This window comes from Ascaphus truei, chromosome 3, assembly GCF_040206685.1.
Source record: "Ascaphus truei isolate aAscTru1 chromosome 3, aAscTru1.hap1, whole genome shotgun sequence".
NCBI lineage: Eukaryota > Metazoa > Chordata > Amphibia > Anura > Ascaphidae > Ascaphus > Ascaphus truei.
In genome coordinates this window covers 114,982,936-115,001,832 of record NC_134485.1, presented here as the reverse complement: position 1 = coordinate 115,001,832, position 18,897 = coordinate 114,982,936, and the positions used below count along the sequence as shown (strand labels likewise).

Below are 18,897 nucleotides of genomic sequence, written 5' to 3'. Positions count from 1 at the left end.
AGGAAGTGACAGGAGACAAGTGAATGGGTGCTGTGTGTGTGGCAAAAACTGGAAATTAAATTTCCAGTTGTAACGCAAACTTCTACTCTGTCCGTCAATTCAAACCGCCAACCCTCTCGTTCCATCACCAGTAACAGATTTTTTTTTTGATCACCTTAATTGCCAGTAAGTCGGCAAAGTATTGCAGAGTATGTACCTCTTACAGAAAAGGGAAAAAATAATAATGAGGCCAAAAAGCAGTTTACTGTACATGAAAATAAATAAAAATAATGGAAAATCACAGGATGAATGCAAAACATTTGACCCTTTAAAGGAAAGGTTCATTGATGTTCAATAGCAAACAACCCTGATCCCAATGTGACTGTGTATATTGTTGCATTCATCGATTGTGCACACAAAAAAACGCTGTTATCCATATTGGTCCTGGGCAGGTATAGATCTGTTACAGGTTGAGATACCTTTTAGTGAATCAATATGCCATTAACATTGATTTGTAGGCCACTAGCACTGAAGAACCTGCAATTATTTATGCTTGCCAAATATTGTTACATCTATTAAAGAATTATCAGAGAAAACAAAGACCATCTTTAAGGGGGAAACTACAGTACCTTTATACACCTAAAATGTACCATATGGATTTCTTTAATTTTTTATATATTTAGAACAAGAAAGGCTTATACATATCTAGCTAAATGGAAACTGAACATGAAAAAAATATATCAAAGAAGAGATATATTGCACCTTCAGATAGAACGGCTACAAAATCTACTGCTTTATTGATACGTATTAAAATGTACTAGCACAAAAATATAAAAAATGCGTCCGGGTAACGGGTAAGAAATTACAGAGCCAACATGAGGTGCGCAAGCACCCAAAACATCAATCAGTCTGCTTCCCGATGGCGTGTGGGGAGCACCAACCCTGCCTCTCCCCCCCAACGCAGACTGCGTATTCACCTTCTATTGGGACACAGTAGCAGAGGTCGAAGTTTACTTGATATTGCTACTGTTAATTTTTTTTATGAATCAATAAAGCAGAATATTTTATAGCTGATGTACTCTTAAAAAAAAAAAGTTAAAAAATGCTGATCATATAAGAACGAGAAACTCCTATTCACTCCACCCAAATTATAGAAATAATGTCATTTTCTGTTGAGTAAAAGGATCAATGCTAATGCCTGCAGTAAACAGAAATACCACTCAAACAATTTAATAAATAAATATATAATTTTTTTAATAGTATGTGCATGTGTATAAATCTATTTATATGCACACAGCCTGCCTGGGTTCATCCAATAAATAATAGTACTGCTCTTTTCACCAGGTTCTCACATTTAATTTTCAGTAACATTGCAGCAATGTTCCGTCTTTTTTTTAAAGGCCACTCCTGTGAAGAATGCATACGATCCTTTGTAAAGGCTTATATCAGGTTTCTGCGATCGAATGGAAGAAACATTTATATATCATTTCCCAGAATCCTTTGCTGCAGTGGGAGCACTGTATGCTAGGTGATAATAGTTGAAAGGCAGGGTTGCAGACCTGTCCAAGACAGCGGTGCACAAACTGGGGGGCGCAGGGTTTACAGAGGCCCCGCACGCTTCCCGAAGGCACTTAAATTAAGTGCCGGGGGAGCTGCAGGGCCTCTGTAAACCTAACTCACCTTGGCTCCGGAGGCTTCTCACACGCGCCACCATGGCAACACGGCGTCATGTGACGTCACGTTGCTATGGTAATGTGACGTCATGCCGCCAGAGCGGGGGTGAGAGGGGGCACGGAGGTAAAGGGGATCACCGGCAGGGGGGCCCAGGGAAAAAAGTTTGCGCCCCCCCCTGGTCTAAGACATGTGAATGTGCTCACAAGTGATATTCTTTATTGGCTATATGCAAACGGTGGAGGTTTTTTGTTGCATTTTTCAACCACCATAACTTAAAATGTAATGGTAAACCTACTCGGCCTAGAAATATTGCAAAGCAAGTATAAACCAACCTCACACTGATACCCATCAAGGTTGAAACATGTCTGAGTGGTTTGACTTGCTTTGCTAGTCCCATGCTGTGCTTAAAAGCTGTGTGAACGGCGAGGCATCAGCTTAAATGGGCTCCATGTGTATGGATATTCCAGGCAAAAAGCTGACACATTGTGCGCTCATTTGCTTGTCATTTCCCAGAATCCCTTGCTTCAGTGGGAGCACGGTATGCTAGGTGATAATGGTTGAATGGCAGGGTTGCAGACCTGTCTAAGACATGCGATTGTGCTATAATCACTTGTGAACACGTTCACATGTCTTTGAAAGGCAGGGTTGCAGACATGTCTAAGACATGTGAAAGTGTTCACAAGTGATTATAGCACAAATCGCATGTCAGACAGGTCTGCAAACCTGCCTTTCAACCATTATCACCTAGCATACCGTGCTCCCACTGCAGCAAGGGATTCTGGGAAATGACATGCAAATGAGCACACACTGTCAACTTTTGCCTGGAATATCCATTCACATTGAGCCCATTTAAGCAAATGCATCACCGTTCACACAGCTTTTAAGCACAGCATGGGACTAGCGAAGCAAGTCAAACCACTCTCAGACATTTTTCAACCTTGATTGGTATCAGAGTGAGGTTGGTTTATACTTGCTTTGCAATATTTCTAGGCTGGGTAGATTTACCACATACATTTTAAGTTATGGTGGGTGAAAAAGGCAACATAAAACCTCCACCGTTGGCATATAGCCATGGCTATATGCCAACGGTGGAGGTTTTTTGATGCCTTTTTCACCCACCATAACTTAAAATGTATATATTTTTTTTTGGAAGGCTTAGCCATCTATGTTTTCATTGTAATATATAAATAAAGTAACTGACAATTATTTTATCTATCCAATATTGTATATCACCTGCATTTCTAATAACCAGTACTCACAGCAGGATTTAACAACGACCACAATGCAAACAGTCAGTACTTCTTAGAGACCATATACACTTTTTTTTATTTTTATGTTTTCATAGGATTGTACCAGGAGGTTTCCCAGAGCTGGAACACACCATCGTAATCTCCGGGGACCCCCGCCCCCCCAGCTCCTGAGCTACTTACTGGTGAAGTTACCACATCCTATTTTTTTTTAAGGGGATTTCAAAATGGCCATCCAATAGGAAGCCACAACAGATTTGGCAGCCATTTTTACCTGAGAGAGATTTAAGCCTTGTAACTTCCGACAAGTATCTTATTACATTGGAGCTGAAAACAGTGATGTTTGTCTCAGGGCACCCACGTTTTCCACCTTGTAAACAAGGAGCTGCCACATTAACCCGTTGTTTTCCCCCTAGACAGCTACTAAGTCAGTGTTTTTCAACCAGGGTTCATAGGAACCCTTGGCATCCCATCCCTAAAGGGTTCCCTGAAATTTTCTGGTCATTTGAAAATTGTATTAAACACAGAATTTACAATGTACCTGATCACAGAGTTGCAATTAGAGGGGGTTGGGGGCTCCTCAGAATTTCACTTGGGGTTCCTTAACAACAAAAAATAGGTTGGAAACCACTGAGCTAAGTCATTAGTTCTGGAACACTAGGTGCCTCATGACATTGTAGCAATGGCAAAAAAATAATAATGCTTGTTCGCTTACTGAAGATCGTGTCCTGCAATCTGCAATCATGGCGGATGGAAAAGGGGGGGGGGGGAGGGGAAGAGATGACGCGTCCCCTTCAGTCAACAGTGACGGCGTGGTCACTTGACGTGGTTCAGTGAACATTTGGGTCTCTAATTGACAAGTATGTGGATTCCATTCCAGTCAAAGTCACCTATACACAATTGTTTGGGCAAAGGAATGAATGAATGTATGTATGTATGTATGTATGGCCCCCCAAGGGAGTTAGTCTACCCACCTTTAATTAGATCGTTTTTAATTTCTCTCAGTATGCTAGAAATGTCTTAACATTATTCCGACAAAGAGAGGGCTGCATGAATTAGACTTGTAAAGTGCTATTTTTCATATAGGATATTACTACTATTATCGTGAGCCAACACAGTCTAGGGAAGTGAGGCTAAACTTAGTTCTAGGGTAAGGGTGAGCAACACCAGTCCTCAAGGGTCCCCAACTGGTGAGATTTTCAGGATATCCCTGCTTCAGTACAGGTGGCTCAATTGTCAACTGAGCCACCTGTACAGAAGCGGGGATATCTGAGAAAACCTGACTTGTCCTTGAGGACTGAAGTTGCCCAACCCGGTTCTAGGTAAAAGATCCATAAAATGCTAGTGGGGTAAAGGTCATATGCAGGTTGTAGGTTGATAATCTGATCAGTTAGCGGAGGGGAAAAAAAGGGGGGGGGGGGAAGAAAGAAAATGAACAAACAAAATGAATAGGTCAAATATTGTGAGTTATTGGTCAAAGACTTTAATGCACAAAATTTATTAGAACAACCAAACAATGTAGACACGAATGCAGATGACAAAACAAGACACTGACAAATGTAAAACCAAATAAATAAAAAAAAGGGAACATAAAATGATCTTTTACGGTTTTTCCATCAAACTTAGATGGTTGCTTAAATATAAAAAAAAAAAATCAACAGTTACAAGAAAACAAATTAAACATAAAATAGGAGTAAAACATAGCTGTTACAAAAGAAAATAAGGGGGCGGGGGTAGGAGGAAAGGAGACTGCAACCTACAGTAGTGTATTTTTGAATGCCAATAACTGCCCACCATCCAATCCCCACAAAAGTGTGTTGTAATCGAAAGGTGAATTAGGACTGCCCCATAAAACAGCCCTCACACTACTCTCTAAAACACTCAAACATGTATGCACATTTTGCAATGGTTTCCCTGAATTTTTGTCCCAGAAAATGGTGCCGTCAGGATAACCAACCAATGTTGCATTCATGTGTAAAAAAACCCACAAGTGGATTGACAATTCTTTGTGAATTACATTGCTATTCTGGTTCTGAACAGGGCGCTCTGGGGGATTGATGGATAAGAATCTAATTTGTAGTGGAAAAAACAAAATACAAATTTGTTTAGCTTCCTCCAGGTTAGTCACCATCAAAATCATTGCCTCCCTCAAATGCTTTTTGAAAGAAAGCAGCACACTAGTTACCTAATCCCAGTTTGTATACACAATGTTCCCCACTCTTGCCTTTGTGTTGGAGACAGTGTGATCAGAAAAGCACTCTGCTCAATATCCTTTGGCAGTGCCGAGTTATCCCATCATTTACCAAAGTTTATAAAGGAATCAAGAGACTATTGGGCTTCTCTCTCTCAAGTGACACCCAGCTAGCCCTCAAACTAGCCTCAATCTAGTCCCTCAAAGGATGAGATGAAACTAGCAGACTATACTTTGGTTGCAACCAGACTGCAACCAGTGGAGGCATGTTACAGATCCCTCCTTAAGTTCAGAATATTTGGTTTGTGACGGCTATGGTGTACATGACAAGCAGCTATGAAATACAAACCACAAGCGCCAAATGCAATGTTTCACCAAACTCCCATTTGGGTTCTTGCACTGTGATCCCGCACAAACTACCACTGACTTGAATGGTACTTCATGCATAAACCTGCATCCGAGGCTAGTAAGTCTCTTCCAAAAAGAGTATGATTTCCATGCAAATCTAAACATCTACGTATGAAATAGGATCTTCAAAAAACCTTTGTTGAGACCATCTTACGTGCTGGAGGTTTATAATGTGACCGTGTTGTTTTCATTGCAGTTTTATCAAGTTGGTGAGATCATGTTCCCTAAATATTTATGGGTGAAGAACATAGTAATTATTACTCTCCAAATCACCATCCTCTATCCTTTTCTAACCAGTTATATCTTTTCTCTCCCCAATGGGAGTTTCAAGATGGTTTAATTTTTTTGAAACTTTTGCTACATGTATGACCCCCCCTTAACTATAACCTTTCTGTATCCCTCTTAATGTACCTTACATGTGTCAACCCCCCTTAATTATTGTTACTATAGTAAACTTTGAGAACCGCTAAACAGGAAGTTAAATAAATTACAGTACAATTACAGGAGATCTGCAGTTGACATCACACTTAAACAGGGTAAAGCTGCCAACCCCTCCCCCATTCAGATGGATATCATAACCCACTACATAAATTGTAGTCAGGGCCGCAGACAGCTTTCCCGGTGCACAGGAGAGCCCAGCAGGCCCGCGGAGGCCTGGAGAGGGAGGGATAGAGGGGGGGCGGGAAGGGCCCTGCACTCCTGCAGGAGAGAACGGAGGGGAGTGGAGCTGAGGGAAGGGGATGGTAGTGCTGAGGAAAGGGGAGGGTGGTGCAGTACTGCAGGAGAGAAGGGAGGAGGGCGGCAGCCAGGAATGGGGAGGGCCAGGCTTGCCTGCACAGAATGGAAACAGTAGTGTTGCCGGGGCCGGGCCCCTTGACTGGGCGGGCCCGGGACAGCAATACCGGCTGTCCTCCTCCCCTGTCGGCAACCCTGATTGCGGTCAAGGAAACCACTGAGTAAAACATCACTTAAGTGCAGTGTTCTGCAATTCACTGCTGTGGAGGGAGTCTACATTTCTGCCACAGGCCTTTCCCGGTGGATTTCTCTTGAACTCGGGTAGATTCCTAATGACAGATATGTTTTGCAGGTCACCCAGCGTCCAAGGAGAGATCTATGATAACTGAGCAGGGCTCGCTACTAAGTGCTGCAGGGTCTTTTGACCAGTTTGGACATGACCATTTTAATATTGGTACATGTCCCACACCCCTAGATCTAGACACATGAAGACGGCTTTTCCAAATGGAACATCATTGGGAATTGAATTAGCATGAAACGATGGGAGAAATCAGTGCAGCAGCAAAAAAACAAAAAAAAAAAAAAAGGCATTTAATGAGTCAGAGCTTCATCCAACATTTCGGTGCTTATGCACCTTCATCCCCGACTCTTTAGTCATTACATTACCTTTTTTGCTAAACTGATTTTTCCAACCGTCTGGTGTGCTTGGCTCCCTTTTGCGAATTGAATTAGCAACCATTGTTTGTAAATCCACACTGTTACAGTTATGTACCCAACTAGGAAAACACCCATATCCAGGTTTGTAAAGGCTTACAAAATGGGCTCAAATAAAAAATGGACAGTCCAGGTCCCCTTGAGACAGCCACAAGGTTCTGTTGTGAGCCGAAACGTAGAGAAGAAATGTTACCTTATTCGATTTTGGGGGGCCTGTCTCGCAAACAAACTTTTTCTTTTTTTGAGAAACATTACTAAAATCACCATTTATAAAAACATTTATTTACCTTAAAGCAGCAATACTACACCGCCCCCTTCCCCCCCCCCCTTCTTTGTATATGTAAAGCACGTGGCAATGTATAATTCTACATTCTTACCTAAGCTGGCAATCGTTTGGAACTCCTTTAGGTGTAAAAATCCTGATTGTGTGCCTAACATAATGGCTGCTTCAGTCAGTGTATCCTTATGTTACAAAGGTAGCATTATCTATTGTTACAATTTACAGCTCAAACTGCATGGAAAATTGGCAACAGATTATCACAAACAGGAAAGTGTCGCAAACATTTTGCACTGCTTGGGAGTTTGGTTAAAACCTACTATAGAAAATCAAAGGATTTGGTAAAACTCGTTAAAAATAGCATTAAGTGTTGAATAGTATATATATTTAAATACAGTATTATCTAATACATGTATTGTTGCTTTAATTTCCATGCAACAGACAACTAACTCACAACTAAACTTTGGAGGCTTAACACCTTAAAGTGCTGGAGGGAGGTGTAATACCGTTACGCAAAACGCATTAGGCACAGAATCAAGAAAATTAACTTTAGATACAAACAGATTTGGTACAAAAGGCAAATTGATAATGGTTACAAATGTGTGAGGCATTAAAAGTCCAACCATCAAAAAACACTCCAAAGCATTACAAGTAATACTGCGCAGAAACAAGATTTGTACAGAAGTGAATTACTTATTTTATTTAAAGGCCATTCTAACAAATCAATGTCAGCACTCTTGTTTTACACAAATAAAGAATGCATGGAGAATAGTTTGGTTACTGTTAATGTTTATGGCATTTGAGTTAAACTTTTAATACCTCATCCGTTTGGCACTTATATTTGCCTTATCTTTCTTCTGTTAATATAACTTGTGGGTATGCACATTCCTTTGTTCAAATACAACATTTCCACCCATAGTTTGACAACTTCTACAGTACAGGCATACCCCGTATTAACGTACGCAATGGGTCCAGAGCATGTATGTAAAGCGGAAATGTACTTAAAGGGAAGCACTACCCTTTTCCCACTTATCGATGCATGTACTGTACTGCAATCGTCATATACGTGCATAACTGATGTAAATAACGCATTTTTAACAGGCTCTATAGTCTCCCTGCTTGCGCACAGCTGCGGTACAGGTAGGGAGCCGGTATTGCTGTTCAGGACGTGCTGACAGGCGCATGCGCGCGCTGCCGTTTGCCTATTGGGCGATATGTCCTTACTCGCGAGTGTACTTAAAGTGAGTGTCCTTAAACAGGGGTATGCCTGTACAGTACTCAAGCAAGAGCTTTTGCCAAAAAAGACAATCAGTTTATGTTTCACATTTGAATCTAGCTTTTATGAACAACTTGCCCACTTAAAAGCTTTGGTTCCAATAAACATTCGCTAAAAACCTGACTCCCAAAGAATACAAGGCAAACAACCAATTAGTGACTGCTACTACCTTTCTTGTCTATGTGTATGCTTCTAAATAATGCATTTTAGAAGAAAAAAAAAGTGTGAATCCCAACATTTTCTGCATTTAGGAAAACAAAACAGAGACAATAAAGAAAATGTTTCTCACACATCTGTAGCATCACTCAGCTGTTACCATGCAGAGTTCTCCATGTCCAGATGTTATTGGAAAGTGAAGTGCTTTTCTCCTTTAGTGCTGCATGTTTATATTAATCAACAAACCTTCATGTGTCTTAACTTTTTGCTATAATGGCCATAAACCAGCACCAAAGGCCAGGTCAATTTAATACTTGCCATGTTAACCCCCTCATTATTAACATGGAATTGTGAGGCCTATAAACAGAGAACTTCTCTATGCTCCAACATGTTTTATCATATTGGCCAAGCAGCGACTCCATTTTAAAACAAATCTTCCTATATTGCTTACTTAGACTTGCTGAAAAGGAAATTGTTTATTTGCAAATAATTACCAGGATACAGTTCTATAAAAGATTTGCATCGTTAATAAACACATACTACACTGGAGACGGAGAATGACACGAAACCACATGCATCTAGAATGCGCATGCTTGCAAATGACATGTACATACAGTGAGCTTTTCAAGGCTAACCTTCTACACCTGGCTCACCCAAAGAAAAAAAGAGACCAATTTGTTTGTTTTAAAGAGCAGTTCTGCGCAGCGAGGTATTTGAGTAGAATAGTATGTAACAGTCACTGATGACGCACATTCTCTGTAGTATTTAAAGTCTCCCTACAAATGCAAGTTATTTTTCAGGCAGCAAATAATTATTTTAGGAGGTCCCAATGCCTGCACGGATCATTCCTCGCCTCGTTACCCCAGAAGTTTGAGATCTTGCCTACAAAACTTTCCCCCTGCAGAGGTTCTCTGGGGAGATGTGCAGGCGGGCAGCTGTCTTGCCAACAAACCCAGTGCCCCTCCCCCCCCACCCTCCTCCCCCAAATGACCTATTTTCAGAGACCTCCGTGTTATGAGCCATTTAAAGAAGATGACAAAACTTATTTTAAATTTGGATTTCTCTAAATTTTGAGGTGAAAGACCGAAACGCCTGCATAGCATCACATGGCATCTCACATGGCACATGGCATCTCCTGAGGTTTATGCTCAAATGCTCCCCCTGCCCAGGAAGCAGTCGTTTTTCGTGTAGACTACAAGAAGAAAGACGTTATCAGAGAAGCCCTCTTAGCAGAAAATAGAAGTCAGATCTAATTAGATGTCAGATAAGAAGACACCAATTCAGAGGGACTGTGTCGGCACTGTAATTCAGGGTTTGAGCTTAAAACACTAAAAAAAAAAAAAAAAAAAAAAAGAAGTAGAAGGTGAACAGGTAAAAAACTAATCGGTTGAAATCAGACACATTGTACAGCGTTGCTCTTCAACTGGCGGTTCGTGATGTACGTTCATGTGGCCCTTGAACTTTCTGCTCCTGCTAATTTAAGCATAGTAGCTTAGGCAGCTAGTTGCAGGTTGTCACACTGAAATTCCCTTAGGTGTTACGGTATTGTAAATATGAGATACAGATGTTAGAAATTCTTGCAAAATGTACTGCACCATTAATAACTAACCTTTTCTCTGCCCCAAACGACCTGCAGTGCTATGTGGAACAATGTGTTGCTGGGTACCCTGGCAGTAAAAGGGAAATCTTTCTGGAGAGCACCATAGGTAAATGTACACTATCACAGCATTTTATCACCGATATGAAACTGTGGCTTAGCTCGACTCACTTTTATACTGCTCAATTTGTAAAGCGGTCATGTAGGAGCTTCTGAAAGGCAACTATTGATTTACACCTTACATGGGTGTCGCTACAATTTTCCACCAGTTCTGTTACTTTAAGAACAGGTTACCCATACCTTCATAATACAGGAAAGCCCACAGTAATTGCAATTCTCATCTCCCATTAGCTTTCCTGCTCGTCTGGTTGGTTGATGGCCCGACAGGTCTAGAAATCTTACCTATTGGTGTAGTGATGCCCTAACTATATGCTGAATCCTGTCTATTGCTTTCAAACTCACCAACCTTCTCAAAGACACTGGATGAGGTCATCAAACAAAACCTGATGTTCTGAATGATGGTATCGGTGTGTCTCCAGCGTCTCCTATCGTGTCGCAGCCAGGCCTGAACTGCTTCATACAGCTCTATCTCGGGGAACCGGCTCAGGCGGTCATTGTCCAGGTAGCTCATGAGCTTATCGTAGCTCAGATATGACAGGAAGTCGGGTTTGGACATAAGGGGCACAAAGTTCTCCAGCAGGAACAAGTCCAGCTTTTCCCTTACCCCCTCAGCGTCCACACTGAAGTCATCCAGCAGCCTCATGATCTCTGCACAGTTGTCCAGGCAGATTTTGGCCATGAGGAAGGAGCAGCAGAACTTCACCACCTCGGTCAACTGGACGTACATAGCAGCTTGCAGAATTTCGTGGACGGTAGCCATGCTCAGGTCAATGTTTCCATAGTACATAAACTGGAGGACGTGGCTGAAGCCAGTGGCCGTCAATCCCTTCAGGTAGATCTTGTCCTGGTCCCGCTCCCGCATGTCAGCCGTGAACATAATGCGGAAGTAGTCGCTCTGCGTGGCCAGCAGAGCTTTGTGTGCCTGGAACTGGTGATCCTCTATCACAAGGTTGACGTCAACCAGGAGACCTTCTTCATACAGTGCTCTGAACCCGGCAGAGACACTGGTGTCATGAATTGAAGAAGAATATCCTTCCACGTCCCCAGCCATGAATCACCTAGGAAACAGATTGGGACATGGGTGTGAAATAACAGTAAAAAAAATCCCAGTGAGTTTCTATCTTTAAGATTCAACTCAGGGAGGGTATTTAATCTGAAAGAAAATATGCGTTTTGGGTTTATAAAACAGCACATGATGTCATCTCATCACAGTCTCTGGTGCCCTCACTCATTCTTCCCACTGGGCATCTCCCACCAAAAAATCATGGAAGGAAGTCAGTATGACAAGGCACGGCAGGGGCTTTGGGTGGGAGAGCCAGAGGCAACATTAATTGTGTTTTATACAGTTAACCAAAAAAAGGACAGAAGATGGAGTACTTACGTTTTTTGCATCTCATAAGATCTAACTCTGCAAAGTTCTGTATATGACACAGGACACATTTGCCGTGTCTCTGTACACTCCCTATGCTACATCCCTCACTTCAGTACTTATAACAGGGACAGCACTGTGTACAAACAGCGGATGCTAGGACCTGCAGCTAGAATATTAATAACCCCGCATTGCGATATAACAGGACACAAGGTTTCCTCATTGCAATACCTTTGACATTCATTCTTATATAGAATGGAAAAGGTTTGTGAAGTAATTCATAAGCTTCCTTCCCCCTCCCATACCGAACATCTCCACATGTCATTTTTGTGGCTCATCATCCGATTATCAATAAACTTTATTGAACTTCAGTTCAACTAACTAATGTTGGTTATCTAATTACTACTCATTTTTATATGAATAAGTGTATGCCCAATAGTATAAATTCCTCTTTTCTGACTGATCACATGGAAATGGCAGCTCAGGCACAATCGGTGCATTCCATTGAATATAATTCCAGTGTGCGTTCCTAAATGGGACTGCCCCTTTATAGAACGCCCAGGCCATGGAATGGTTAATCTCTGGGCGCTTACAGCAGTGATGAGAATAAAAATGTCAGACATCCCCCAATAGCTTCACTCCAACAAAGACCTATTTTTATCAGCATAAATGAATTAAAGTAGCAGTCCAAGCTGCCGTTTTTTCTTCTTCCCTTTAATATATGCATTAATATAATCCACACAATGATAAGTAATTAGCCAAGCTACCGATCGATTGGCGAAGGTTCGGCTCTGGGGTTCACTAAATGGCTGCCAGTGCAGCAGAAGAGGACTAAAGATGCAAGGTTCATTGGGGAAGACATTGTGAGCAGGCTGTCACTAGAAACATAATGTGAAAAGGAAAAGAATTAAGGCGCTAATATATTAACTACAGTGTTTATAGTACATTTCTTAGTGAACTATACTTAAAATGTTAAATATGGCTGCAGCCTAGGTTAAAAGGGGAAATCTCAGCCCCTCAATAAAAGTACAAGAAAAGGGAAGACACCCTTGGGCAGATTTGGGGATCTGATTAGATAAAAGAAGCAATACTGGTAGGACCGAGATTTCTAAAGAAAAAAGTATGCAGTTTCAGTCACACAAATGAGATATATATAGATTAAGATAGACAGATATACATATATACACACACACACACAAAAAAAAACCCAATACAATTAAATGAATACTAACATTGGTATTGAATGTTGTATACCTAAACCTAGATTGAGGTCAAATACCTGAAAGTGTTACCAAAGTATTAATAACAATAACATTTAAGCATAAGCAACTAAAATTCCCAAGGATTACAAAGGACTATTGGAAAAAATGTGATATTCTATAATTATAGGAGATTATGATCCAAAATGTCCTAAATACTACCTGGCCTTGCAGTGGATCAGTACTTGGCACTATGGCCCATATACAAGTTAGAAAGGGTTATTACCTTTCTTATTGCAAGTTTTCTGTGCCATTTTTTATTTAGAAGAGGCCTCTCTGCTTGGGGCACAGTATCTACGTCCACCTGCCCATTTAAGCAAGACCAACACAGCTAGCTAGTGGCAAGAGGGGTTCTAAGATCTTTTTTGGTTTTAATTTCATACCCTGGGCACATCAAACTTTGATGCTTGGTTGTGTCACATACAATATATTAAAAGCTCAAATACAGGAACATAATATGTTTACAGTTGATACCGATCTATTAGCCTCACATATAATGTCAGTGTCGTGTAAAGGTCCTGGGTGGCTGCTCAGCAACTATGATAATTACAATTACCTGTCCACATGGACAGTCAGCTGTCAGCTGGGATAGTATATCAGTGGTAAAGCAAGCAATTGCGCGAGGAGATAAATTATTTTGTATTCTGTTCACGATATCTGCATCTAGTAAGCACTAATTACTTACGGCTAACAAATCAGATGCCAATACAAGCACTGCGAGATACAATGTGATACACTAATGCTCCAGGTCATGCTTCCCAATTCAAATTCATTCTCACATTAGGAGGAGATGCCATCAGAAAAAATAACGTTGTGCCTTTACCAGAGTGAAAATCCCACTAGGATTATAGCAAATAAAAATATCACTTGTGAGCACATACACATGTAGCAGGCAGGTCTGCAAGACTGCTTTTCGCCATCATCTCGTCATGATGCTTCCACTGTAGCAATGGATTCTGGGGAATGAATGTGTGCTCTATGCTATACCAGGGGCGCGCAATATTTTCCCCCTGCCCGCGCCCCTGCGTCAAAATGACGCTGTGTCGCTGGAAGTCATGGTAAGTTAGATACCGAGGCTTCACGCTGTCCCCCGGCATTTAATATAAATGCCTTGGCGAGCGTGCAGGACCTATAAATGCGGCGCTAAAAAAAATATTAAAAATCTCGCGGCCCCCAGTGCTATACTGTACTGTAGAGTGTGTCACTTTCACCCACCATAACTTAAATAGCAAATAAAGGCCGAATTATAATTTATGCCATACTTTATTGTTGATAGAATTTTATATTTTGCATCCAAAAACTTGTATATTATATACATATACCATTAGAAATATATATTTGGAGGGATGCTGGTTTAAAATGCCTATTTATCAAACTCCGGATTTATTCACTACCCAGAACATTCATTGCATAACCGAGTTTATTAAATGTGATACAGATCCGCCAGTCTGGTCCACACAAAAAGGAATGAAAAAGATGCACATATTTGAAGTTCATATATCAATTAAGGCGTCGCTGTTCAAGTTCTTTCAAATCTAAGGCTGTCACACACTTTAATCTGGTCTGTAACTGTTTCATACGCCCATAATATAAATTATCTTTAACTGTGCATGCAATGTCTTGTATATAATGTATACCCTGCTCATTATGTAACTATATTTGTAAACATGTATTATTTGTCTTAACTCTGTGCCCACGACATACATGAAAATGAGAGGTAACTCTCAATGTTTTACTTCCTGGTAACATATTTTGTAAATAAATAAATAAACTGTACTCTTCCCCTTTTAATACTATGCAAATCTGACATGATTCATGAAAATAAAGCACAACAGGGGGTGGGCGAGTGGTGGTGGCTATCACAGCACCCAACCTCCCCCCTCCTCTTAGCAGCCCAGTGAGAGTCGCACTCACACTGACAGACTCCTGCCCCCACCCACACTATGCACCTGGAGCGCCGACTCACTTCACCGCCTGCCAAATTACTATGGGGAATTCTCTATACACACACAAAGACGTGTATATTATACACAGGCACGCTTTAAGTATGGTTAAGAGAATGATATACAGGTTGTGTCAGTGGGACCTTGAACAAAGGATTTATACTCTATTCCCTCAATTTATATTGTTTGCGCATTGTATAGCATTTAATCTGAAATGTCGAATATGTAAAAAAAAACTAAAACGACTAAGCCTTGATATTATAACATACAGGATCTGCTGGGGGGAAAAATCCTATACGATTTGCCATTTATATTAAGAATATTATAGGTATTGTGGCTTTAACATTACTAGCATCAACACTTCCAAAATATATCCAGCACTCGCTAGTAACAAATGCCCTCGAAAAGAAATCAGAACACAGGTAATTATATCAACACACAAACACAAGTGCATCTATATTAATGCAAACATTTAAAGAGAAGGTAAAGGCTATTTACCCAGCCAGCCGCGTTAATAAGTGACTTGTTAAACTTAATCTTTTAACATGCAGCCGGATCCAAAAATGGTAGCCTTAACTCAACCTATCCCAAACATGGCAGCCTCACCTACCATAATAAGTAGTAATAATTTTATTTAATGTAGCGCTTTTCTCCCAATGGGACTCAAAGCACTTCACATAGCATCGGGCACGGTACACAGCATAGCGTTTACAGACAGTTCCTGTCCAGATCTTACAATCTATGATTTTGGTGCCTGAGGACTGTGAGATAAAGGCTTGTCCAGGCTGAGCGAGCATGCACGCTCAAACACATTGTGACAATGTGTTTGACCAGCGTGCGTACCCGTGAGAGCTCTGCTGCTTGGCGAGAAATAATTTTAAATTTGTCATGCTTGCAGTACAGCCAATGAGGGCTAACTGCTCACGTGACGCGCGCCACCCCCCCCTTCCCCTTGCGTGCGCAACTACGCTGGACACAAATTGCCCCATCTATCAGGGCAGTGCGCTCCAGCGAGCTCACTCCCAGCCTGGCCGCGGCCTCTGGCTAGGTCCCCACTGCAGCCGGCGGTGTGCGCGTCTCTCACCAGCCCCTTACCTGCTCCCTGGCTGTCCCCGGTCCCTCCTCGCTCCCTGCGTACTGTGACGCGTCAGCCAGCAGGGGCTACAACAGGATTACGCGTCACGTGGTGCGCCAGGGAGCCAATCAGAAAGACTGATGGGTGGAGCTACGTATCCGATCACTCGCTATGTATATCCAGGTACTCACCATGTATATCCAGGTACTCACCAGCAAGCATGCAAATGAGTCAGGCGGTTCATTCCTTCACAGCAGGGTATCGGCTTTGTGTATTGTATGGGGGAGGCAGAGTAGCACGGAGGCAGAGTGGCACAGGGGAGAGGGACGGCGCCCCCGTCATGGCTGCACCCACCCGGCTCGTTTCGGCCAGGCCCTCTGCACCAGAAAAAGGTACCTACAGACCGCGGTAAAGCGCCGTCAGGACGCACGGTTGGCGTACCAGCACGTGCAGCGGGGCCTTAGCCCAAGGCCGAGTCACCGCTGGCACTGAGTGCGCTTACGTTAGTCAATGTGGATCATCACATCCACTCATGCTGTGTGCGCTCATGTGCGGGCACACACGCGCACCCACAATTGGCGCTTGGGTAAACGAAAAAAATTAACTTTTGAGTGCGCTCAATTTGCCCGCAATGCCCCTCCGCGTGCTTCCGAAATAGCGAGGACACCCGGCGCTCATGCTTGGAGAGCTGGTGACGCTCTCAAGCATGAGCGAGGTCAGCGCCAGCAAGCGGGCGGGCGATTCGTGGCTGGCTTGGTGCACGGCCAAGACGTCCCAGAGTTGGTTCGATCTCATCACGTGACGCGCAAGCGGCATATTGAAATTTGCTTGCTTGGCAAGCGCCGCCCATGCTCAGGCGCTCGCTCACGCTGGCCACACACATTGCCGCAATGTTTCATCGCGGCCAGCATGAGCGCGCACGCTCAACGCCACACTGGACAAGGCCTAAAGCAACTTGCCCAAGATCACAGGGAGCTGACTCCGGGAATTGAACCAGGCTCCCGCTGATTCAAACTCAGTGTCATCGATTCCCTAAACCGTCTCTACTCGCAGAGCCTCACCCTGCCATGACACCTCACTCAGCATTTCTCAGCCAGGGTGCCATGTAACCCAGGGGTGCCTCAGACAAGCCACATGATGAAACAAATGGGGTTATTACTAGTGAGCAAATCTAGGGGGGGGGGGGGTCACTGCTTTATAGACAAGGTCACACTGTTGTGGTTGATGTAGCAAAACAAAGGAACAATACATAGGATACATTTATTGGACAGACAACACTACCTAATATTCCCTTTCCATTGAATCATCCTGTGCGGTGTGTGTGTGCCGGGAGGTTGATACACAGTACTCACCTAGCAGCACGGAGGGGCCCCAGCAGGTCCTGCACAGAGCTCTGTGTGCGTGTAACACAGAGCAGCACATCCGGCCTTCTCCTCCGCACGGCTCAGCCCCAGCTCCGTACTCCCACCGGCTCCATGTGCGTCTCTCCGCCTCCCTCACTGCTCCGCCGGCGCCCGTTGTTTTTCCGCCCATACAGCACAGCAGCAGCGGACTCCTAACACCTTCCCACCTGCAGACGACAGGCCCACTAGCGGCCCCACCCCCGCACGCAGGGAGACGCAGCACGCCGCGGGGGGGGGGGGAGCTCCTGATTGGTGAGAAGCCTCGGCGGCCGCACCTGATAGGTTAAACATCTCCTCATTCCCTTCTGGCGCTGCCTGTATTCCCGACGCACAGCGTCGGCTTCAGTTCCCTTAAGAAAGATGGCGACCGCGGCTATTTTTAGGTCGCCTGATCACGTGGTTTGGTTTGGGTTGGGTTGTAAGCGTTATCTCATTGGCTGCAGCGCGTGGGTCATGACCTGTCATGGCCACTGTGTAGCAGATGGAGGAGAAAGTTAGCAGACAATGTTATTTCTCCCTTCCTCACCTCCTGGGTTTTGTTCCTCCATAAATCATTTAACAAATCAACATGAATCAAATACATGATTATTTTAAGAGTATACAATAATACTAATAACACGAATATATAATAAATAATAAGAAGAAATAAAAGGACCCACATTCTGAAATAATAATATAGAAATACATCCCCTACACAATTATTCTTACAGCTAAATAATGTACCAGCCCCCTAGCAGTGAAAGGGTTAATTAACATATACTGTATGTGAGCATTTCCATTGGCTGATATACTGAGCTTTCTGATTGGTAGATATTATTCGCTGGCTGATAGCATTGGCAGGTAGCATTATCAATGGATAGACTTCTGCTTGGGAAATAAAAAGGAGCATTGTGATTGGCTGATGTATGACCCATCACAGCGCTGACCCTGTGAAACCAACTCAACTGTGGCAAGTAACACAGATCAAGAAGCTTCCTAAAGTGTGCGACAATACACTCAACAAGAGAACTTGGAGTAATGAGGCTCAAGCCTCGGTATCCAATATCACCACTGACAGATTTAATCTGTCAGTCAGAACAGAACGGTCAGGCTGATGTATGGGTTAGTCGCATTGGATTACAGAATTCATACCCTCTAGCTCAGTGGTTTCCAACCTTTTTTTGGTTCAGGAACCCTAAGGGAAATTCTGAGGAACCCCCAGAGATGTACTGGAAAACCCCAACCCTCTAGTGTCTGTGATCAGATGCATTGCAAATTCTTCTGTATTTAATACAATTTTCAAATGAACAGAAAATTACAGGGAACGCTTTAGGGATGCCCGGGGAACCCAAGGGTTCCTAGGAACCCTGGTTGAAAAACACTACGCTTTACCTCAGGGGTGCACAAACTGGGGGGGTGCGGGCGGTTGCAGAGACCCTGCGCGCTTCCCCGAGGTATTTAAAGTAAATGCCGGGGGACCACGCGAGGCCTCTGT

At 43.0% G+C, this 18,897-nt stretch overlaps 1 protein-coding gene across 1 annotated transcript in view; it reads right to left on the bottom strand.

The window, feature by feature from the left end:
- Nucleotides 1-17,645, bottom strand: part of KLHL15 (kelch like family member 15) — a 33,202-nt gene extending 15,557 nt beyond the window's left edge. Inside the window, exons 1-2 of the mRNA XM_075589368.1 lie at nucleotides 17,373-17,645; nucleotides 10,721-11,432 (exon numbers count right to left, since the gene is read on the bottom strand). Of these exons, the coding sequence (XP_075445483.1) occupies nucleotides 10,721-11,425 (705 nt within the window). The 5' untranslated portion in view covers nucleotides 11,426-11,432; nucleotides 17,373-17,645. The remainder of the gene's footprint in view (nucleotides 1-10,720; nucleotides 11,433-17,372) is intronic.
- Between the last annotated feature and the right edge of the window lie 1,252 nt (nucleotides 17,646-18,897).